At 42.4% G+C, this 8,813-nt stretch overlaps 1 protein-coding gene across 1 annotated transcript; it reads left to right on the top strand.

Annotated features, from left to right (window-relative positions):
• The first annotated feature begins 4,492 nt into the window (after positions 1-4,492).
• On the top strand, positions 4,493-6,581 carry TRAM1L1 (translocation associated membrane protein 1 like 1). The gene has a single exon (XM_045537370.1). It carries the CDS (start codon positions 4,556-4,558, stop codon positions 5,675-5,677), a length of 1,122 nt encoding a protein of 373 aa, XP_045393326.1. The 5' UTR covers positions 4,493-4,555; the 3' UTR covers positions 5,678-6,581.
• The last annotated feature ends 2,232 nt before the right edge of the window (positions 6,582-8,813 follow it).

The following is an 8,813-nucleotide window of genomic DNA, read 5'->3' as shown; positions in this document are numbered from 1 at the left end:
TATATATATTTATTCTGATACAAAAATATTTAAATATGAAGTAATATCTACATTATAAAGTGTACTGTACTATTTTAACAAAGTCAGAATCAATGTCAGTTTATCTCTTTAAGGTAATTATGTTTTAAAGAGGCACATAAGTCATTCAGAAGAATTTTTTAAGCTTAGCTATTCATATAAATAAAAAGTACAGACATCAAAAGGTTACATTGCCTAGCTCATGGAAAGAACTAATTATTAGTACCAATTTGAAACATAGTATCTAAATTATAGTGAGGCTTTCTATTTAATTTTAAATCAAATATTTCTCATAACGAAATCAACACAGAATTTTAAAGATGGTTTGACCTGTATCTGGCAATCCTCTGTATACATGAGGCCAAGCAGTGAATGCACGAAGACAGTCAGAAACTGATTCATCCATTCTTCTGTTTCTTCCACTGTAAAAGTTTCACTGAATTAATTCCTTGTAGTACTATTGTGTAATTAAGACTCCATAATTAATACTATAATCAATGACCATTATATCACAAAAACAAAGATTAACATTTTCACGTAAACATTATTGGGTTTCTAGTGTCTATTATCCTTTAAAATATATAAATCAACAAATGCAAACAAATCAACTTATGATATTTAATCCGTATTTTTGAAAAAACTCTTCTACCATTTCCTACAGAGGACAACAAGGCTTAAACGAAAGATCTATGAACATTACCTGGGTAGATCTCATGCTTATCATTGGCTGTTGACTGCTTTGTGCATCACGTTTTTCCTCTCCTAAATCGAAGTGTCGATTGCATTTTTCTTATGCTTTGGGTGTGTGGGAGCCAGAAACCCTATTTCTTTAATTCACAAGTCTTTAGATCAAGAGTAAGTGTAACAAAGGGAAGAACCTTTTTTTCATTTGCACCTGGATCTAATTCAGCTGACAATTTTCTGGGTAATTTCTGGCCTGACACTCTATTTGCATGAGACTATTATTTGCGTTGGAAGAGAACAGTGTATATTTCATGTCAGAAGAAACAAAATTTGTGGTCAATGGAAAGGATATGGCTACTTGAAAATTTAGCAAGTACTAGGTACATTTCTCATTAAGAAGTGAAAATCCCCACCCTCCCTTCAACCCTCAACCCACCTTGAAGGTGGATTAGTAGGCTTGTGCCTTCTTTGACAATGAAAATTGTATGATATGACTTCCAATGCTAGCTTATAAAAGGCCATTAAGTTTCTGCCCTTTTTTGCTAGAAAGCTCATTCTTGGAGCCTTGAGTTACCTACCAGGAAGATGGCAACAGCACATGGAGAGGCCACAAGGAGGCATTCTGGCAGACAATCCCAGCCAAACCTACCCTTTGTTTCATAATTTTTTACTGGATGCTAGACAATATGAATTTCACATCGTTGAGAGCTGGATTGTTCCGGCAGGCAGTTAAGTTCCTTGTGGAGTACCTTAATCCTTTCAAGGCTTCTTGTAAACTGTGTGGACAGGCATGAATTAGCTATTTCCTTAGGACAAGTTTAGCCTTACTTAAGGCTGCAGCCTTTTTTGGATCCCTATTGAATGCTACAAGTGTTCAATGAGGATTCTACTTTCTGGCTATTCCAGTCTTGAAAGTCTCCTAGTCCTGTGTGAATCTTAGGGAATACTAATTTACAATTCTCCTATTATTCTTTGTCTGGCCTCATGTATTTTAACCCTGTGCATGCAGGACTTAATATCAGCAGCAGACTCAAATTAACATTTATGCAAATGTCAGGAGCTCTTTTACCACCTAACTTCCTCCACACAAGTAATCTGTCCAGCAAATTTCATGGCCTCAGCTTCTCCTAATTCCTGTCTCTCCCTCCTCAATTCAGCAAGATTGCTGGGCTCTTCTTGGGTTTTCCCTTCCTGTAGAATGGTCTGCAAAATGCTTCCAGGTAAAAAATCAGACTAATCGTGGGGCTCACCTCACTTGTTTCCCTCCTCTCAGGGATCGTAGTCCTGTGCTGTGCATCTTGCAATTATCTGAAAAAATTTATTTCATATATTTTTGTCTAGTTTTTAAAGTATTTACAGTAGGAGTGAAAGTTTAATTACAGTTACTCTCTTGTGGACGGAAGTAGAAATTTCCCTTTGAATTTTAATAATTCTCTGCGCCACAGGCATAGGGCTATGCATAAAGGAGGAATACCCCAAACATATTACATGATTTAATAATCACAGTCGTAACATAATTTGTTAAATGTTCTTATACACAGTTTATTCTTTGTCAAATAAAAGCGCCAGTAAAACCACCGAAATCAATTATCATATTATATATTACTGAAATACCCTTACAGATTCTAATCATTTCATAAATTTCATATATTTTTATGATGATATTGTGAAGTCTAAATCTAAAATTCAAGTAGACTACATTTAAGGTAAAATTTAAATTAAAAATTTATAATACAGGGTGTTGTTTGGTGTTACAAGCTCAAAGAAGGGAGAGATGATATGCTGAAGATAGTTCCTCTACTTGAAAAGCAAGTAGAGTGATAGGGAAAAAAAAACCCATCATAGTTTAGTTGTTTTATTTTTTTATAGGTCAAGAGATAATCTTAAACTAGCCCATAATGGCTTTGTTATTCTTTAGTATTAAAACAATATTTCAAATCTATGCACAAATAATGGTGCTGTTCACTTTGATGTGTTTTTTTAAAGTCAATTTCTTTCATACTTTTCCAAGTCGTGTTGGAAGCCCTGACAAAAATAATGCCAAATATAAATAAGGTCTATATTAAGGAATTATACAAGTATTTTTTATATGTATTAGTGTGTCACAAAATAATCAGCCATATTGTCTATGCCTATAAGACTAATAAATTCTATTATATATTTAAAATTATAATTAGTCTCAAAAAAGGTAAATATGTACTTTCTTGAATAAAGTCTTGACAATTCCCACAAGGCACTGCTCTTGTCTTTGGTTCCCACAACTGCTTTCAACAAGTTTAATTTTTTTCTCATTTCTGGGTACCCTAATTTTTGGATCTCTATTTATAATTCCTCAATGATTTAGTTAACTTTCTATGGAACTCACTGTTGAGCTATCACAGCCCAAAACTGAGTGACAGCTAAGAAAACAAACAAACAAACAAACAAAAACTGTGTAGCAAACCCTTAAAGCAAGTGGACTATTTAATGAGGAATCCTTCAAGAAACAGCAAACTCTTGCTATGGAAAAATAATGTAGGGTAAGTACTTTCCTTAACTCAGGAACACTGTCCACAACAAATTCTATACGCAATTGTTTGGCTGTTCTAGGAAATGCAGGTGCACTGTCCACTGATCAGAGTATTTTGTCCTGTATTTTGTTCTTTTGTAAAAGTAATTACGCAAGTTAGGTCGCATCTACTGCCAGGCCATGGCATGCGGAAAAACAATGATAAAAGGCAGTCGAGCAGTCTAAATGTAACCTGTGCTTTATTCTCTGAATCCCGTAGCACATTTTCTTTGGAAATGTGTCTTCCGAACTTTAACTTTATTAATAATGACTGTGGTCTCATGAGACACAGAAGAAACAAGAAAATTGCTCTGCATTTAAACAGAAATTTGAAGACCCACGTGGAATTTGAATTGAGAAAGGTATTAGCACTTAACAAAAGAAATTGTTTTTAAAATATACATTGTAGCAAAACTGCATATGCAAAAATCATACTCATGAAATTCGAGGTTCTCGTCTGGGCTGGGAGGGAGATTCGGGGTCGGGCTTCGCAGCCAACAGGCCTTCCCGGGAACTTAGGCACAGTTCTCGGCTTCCAGCCGCCACCACGCCCTTCCACATCCCGGCTAGACAGTACCATTGTCACAGCTATTAGTACCGCTGTCATCACTGCCGACCGGGAACTCTTTATGACACGCTTTGCTGTCGGTCTGTGGGCCTTTCTCCGCGGAGGGACCCACCGCGAGGGGCGCGCCCGGGCCTGGGTGTGGCCTTGGGGACATGAGCCGGGGCGTGACCCCAACTCCCCGCGCCTTAGTGTCCTGTCGCTTAAGCGAGGGTGGGGGAGGGGACGCTGCGACAGCATCTGCCTCGCCGGGCTTTCCAGGGGGGTCAGATCCCTACATACAAATCAAGTGCTCAGAGCAGCACCTGACGAACGGCACCGGGAGCGCTCGCTGTTAAGTGTTATTATTATTATTACGCTGCTGTTGTTATGACGGAGAACACCCAGAGCTCTCCCGGTTCTGTCACGGAGACCAATGACGTCACTGAAAGGAGGAGACGAGGAGCATCTCGGCGGCGGCCGCGGATCCGGAGCGGCGACGATGCCCGCGGAGGATCCGCGCTCGCGCCCGGGCCTGGCGCGGGCAGGCGCGCGGCGCTCGATTCCCCGCCCTGCCCGGCCGCGCCTGGTGCGCATGCGCCGTCCGCGCCGCGCCCGCTCTGCCCCCGGGCGGCCGCGGCGACCCGGCGGGCTCGGGATGGGGAGCGCGGGCCCCGCGGCGGCGGCGGCGGCGGCGGCGCTGTGAGGAGCAGCCGGGGGAGGCCGCGACCGCTCGCCGGTGAGTGTCGGGAAGCGCCGCCATGGCGCTCCGCAAGAAGGGCGGCCGGAACCCGCCGGTCCTGAGCCAGGAGTTCATTATGCAGAATCACGCGGACATCGTGTGCTGCGTGGGCATGTTCGTCGTGCTGGGGCTGATGTTCGAGGGCACGGCGGAGGCGTCCATCGTCTTCCTGACGCTGCAGCACGGCGTCGCCGTCCCCGCCGCGGAGGGCCCGGCGGCGGGCGGCGCCAGGTCGCTGTACCGCTACGGCGCCCGGGACCTGGCCACGATCTTCTTCTACACGCTGGTGGCCATCGTGCTGCACGCCACCATCCAGGAGTACGTGCTGGACAGGATCCACCGCCGCATGCAGCTCGCCAGGGCCGTGCAGGGCAGGTTCAACGCGGCGGGCCAGCTCGGCGTGTTCTGCCTGGTGTCGTGCGTGTGGGGCGCGGCCGTGCTGGTGTCCGAGGACGGCCTGGCCGGGCCCGCGCTGCTGTGGCGCGCGCGGCCGCCCAGCGTGATGACCTTCCAGATGAAGCTCTTCTACATCGCGCAGCTGGCCTACTGGTTCCACGCCTTCCCCGAGCTCTACTTCCAGAAGACCCGCAGGCAGGACGTGCCCGAGCAGCTGGTGTACATCGGCCTGCACCTGTTCCACGTCACGGGCGCCTACCTGCTCTACCTGAACCACCTGGGCCTGCTGCTGCTCGTGCTGCACTACTTCGTGGAGCTGCTGTCGCACGCCTGCGGCCTCTTCTACTTCGGCGACGACAGCCCCCGCAGGGGGCTCTCCCTGTGGGCCGTCCTGTCCATCCTGGGCAGGCTGGTGACTCTGAGCGTGTCCCTGCTCACCGTGGGCTTCCACCTGGTTGGCTCGCACGGCCGCAACGCGGACGCCGTGACGGGCAACGTGAACGTGCTGGCGGCCCAGATCGCCGTGCTGTCCTCCAGCTGCACCATCCAGGCCTACATAACCTGGAACCTCATCACGCTCTGGCTGCAGAGGTGGACGCAGGATTCCGACCTCCTGGCCTTGCTGATGGGGAAGATACGGCTCCTGGCGAAAGGCAAGTCGTCTTCTAAGAAAGGCGCAGAAAACGGAGCAGAAACGTCGCAGAGGGTAGACTCCGCCCCAAGGAGGAAGGAGAAAACCGCATAGTGAATTACACGCTCTTTGATTTCACGTCTCCAAAGGAATCTGCTCTTCACCATGAGATTTCTGCACTAGAGATTTTTTTCTGTTCTTGAAAATCGTTTGTGCTCTTTGATTTTTGCTATTGTTTAATGTATTTTTTAAAAGACATTTGAGGGGAGGGTGATGATGATGGGGGGGAGAACATTTTGGTTAAGACTAAGCTACTCCATCTAAGAAGTGTCAAAGTAGTTTAGGGATCACCACCATATTTTGTTTGGATTTTTTAACTTTGACCCTTTGATTTTTGCTATTGTTTAATGTATTTTTTAAAAGACATTTGAGGGGAGGGTGATGATGATGACCAGGGGGGAGAAAACATTTTGGTTAAGACTAAGCTATTCCGTCAAAGTTGTGTCAAAGTAGTTTAGGGATCACCACCATATTTTGTTTGGATTTTTTTTAACTTTGAATATTTTCCTAATGATTTACCAGAGATAACTGTAAGATTTCCTCTATCAGTGATACGATTTCTTGCTCTCACCAATCAAGGTCATGTTTGTAATGTTCTTTTTCAGGGTAAAATGGAAATACTACAATGGTGGAAGTCAAATCAGTATTCTCTAATTGTTAGAATTTTTTTTTAAGAGTTTACGTTTCAGAAAAAGATTTGTAAAACCAACAAAATAATCGTGTGCTTTACTTTATATGTAGTGATTGTTAGTGCTACATCCTCATTTTTCAAAAACATAGTACTAATGGGAAACAGAAATTTACTGCCATATACATCAAATAAAAATATTTTTAATTTATATAAAAGTATTACTGAAGAGGTAAAAATCATTCCTGTCCATTCTAAACACTTGTAAATGGGAATTAATAAAATTAAATATTACTTTGAAAAAGAAATCAGACTTAAATAGTCTTTTTTATAGATGTTTATTAACAATGATTCATAATGAGGCTTTATAAGATCAGTAGCCACAGCATATCAGAAAAATATTGTTTATAAACCATTTTATTTTATTTATTTATTTTTTGAGACAGAGTCTCACTCTGTTCCCCGGGCTAGAGTGAGTGCTGTGGTGTCAGCCCAGTTCACAGCAACCTCAAACTCCTGGGCTCAGGTGATCCTTCTGCCTCAGCCTCCCAAGTAGCTGGGACTACAGGCAGGCACCACCATGCCCGGCTAATTTTTTTTTTTGTATGTATTTTAGTTGTTTTGGCTAATTGCTTTCTATTTTTAGTAGAGACGGGGTCTCACTCTTGCTCAGGCTGGTCTCGAACTCCTGAGCTCAAACAATCCGCCCGCCTTGGCCTCCCAGAGTGCTAGGATTACAGGCGTGAGCCACTGCACCCGGCCTATAAACCATTTTAAAAATAATGCTTAATTTATATGTATAAAAAGAATGTTAGCTAATTACATTTGGGAAATATTTAATGCACTAACATTAAATAATTTGAAAATTAGGTAAATAGGCATATGAAGGTTTTTGAAAAATAATTTTATAATTATTGTTTTTCTCCTATCTTTAATTGGGAAAATTTATCTGTATAAAGCATTTTGGAAATTATTTATATACATGTATATGTATATAATTTGTATCTTGTAGAAGCTAGTAGAAATAGGCAGTAGCGTGTGAGTATATTTATCTCATCTCTGTCCTCATTTTGATTTCTTTCTATAATGTGAGCATTTATATTTTTTTCAAGGAGAACATATTTTAAAAATATGCTAGGGGAAGACATTCCCATTGCTCTATATTTTCTCCTACTATGTCTCTCATCTCTCTGTTTTTGATAGCCCTCTCTTTAGTTTGGTGTAAGTAATTTAATTTTTCAAAAAATGGAGATCCCTGAAAAATTAAATTTAATATACTTGTATCACAGACCACAGACAGGAGCAACTCTTGGCAAAACATTCTTTGCTATTCTGTCTGCTTGCAGAGGTAAGTATCAAAGCAATATTCTTTTTTGGATGTAGAATCCATCATCCTACCTGTTTTTTCCCCTCAGTTACCTAATACTGTAGTGCCGGTAGCACATGTTACGAGGTCCAAAATAAAATAACTCAGCTTCTTACATGACAGAGTGTTTCTTGCTTCCTTTACTCTTAAAGAATTCAGCCCTGTTATCTGTAACCCCATTCCTGGTAACAAATGTCATTTATATACTTCCTTTTCAAATATCTGCAGATCTGAATCAACTCACTGACGAAAGATTTCAGGAAAATTATTGTCTCACGTGACTGACGATGCAAGAGTTAAGTCAGGCTTGGCGGTGAATGTGATTAGGGCTCCGGATTGATTTCCCTGGGGGGTTTTATTGGCTCTAGCTCCTCAGGGTTGACTTTCTGCACGGCAGCAAATGACCATAACTAGTCTAGGTTTCTGGTGGAGAGGAAGAGAAAAGTCCTGATTTCTGAAATTCCCAGTACACTAAAAATTATCTTTAGTTAACTCATTTGATATAGGGGGATACTGAGCTGATGCGTTTGTTAGGTTATATGTTTCACCTGTGTAAAAAGGCAAACCCCCCCCCCCCCTTGTAAAATATGAGCTCAGAAGAGGTAGCACCACCAGTTCCTTTCTATGTCTGGCTACACACACACACACACACACACACGTACACACAAACTCACACAGCTGGATATTTACTGAAGCAAATTAAATTAGAAACAACAACAAAAAAATGCCACGATTAAATACTATCCTAGCAAATAACAGAGTGAAAACTTCCATTAAATCTATAGCCTAAGGTTCAAAGACTCATTTTTTCATGGGCATTATTACTTAGAAGGATTTTGCTTGGCTTTTCATGCCTAACTTTGAATTTCTGAATTATTGATTCACCTACAAGAAAATTTCCTAAAATAACCATAATAATTAAGAGTATGAAATTCAGTTTCCCAAGAACAAATAGCTTGTCTCCTACCCCTTCTACGGCACTGCCCCCTCCGGGTCACACAGTGCTGTGACCTTTGTGTGCGGAGCTCTGCGGGGTGACCCTCACCTGAGCCCGCAGGGAAGAAGCATCTGGTGATCTGACAGGGAGAGGCAAGTGGACAGCTTCTTGTCAAACATCAAGCACTACTGTGTCTCCACTGTCAATCTGGGTTTGACAGGTAATTTAGGAAGTATCTTAGAGCAGGTCTACATACAGA

The sequence above is a fragment of the Lemur catta genome, chromosome 26, assembly GCF_020740605.2.
Source record: "Lemur catta isolate mLemCat1 chromosome 26, mLemCat1.pri, whole genome shotgun sequence".
Taxonomy (NCBI): domain Eukaryota; kingdom Metazoa; phylum Chordata; class Mammalia; order Primates; family Lemuridae; genus Lemur; species Lemur catta.
Note: the sequence above shows the minus strand (reverse complement) of the source record. Positions and strands in the feature narration are given on the sequence as shown.

What these genes read in the sequence shown, in the direction of transcription:
- TRAM1L1 (XM_045537370.1), top strand. Translation starts at nt 4,556, where the DNA reads ATGGCGCTCCGCAAGAAGGGCGGCCGGAACCCGCCGGTCCTGAGCCAG.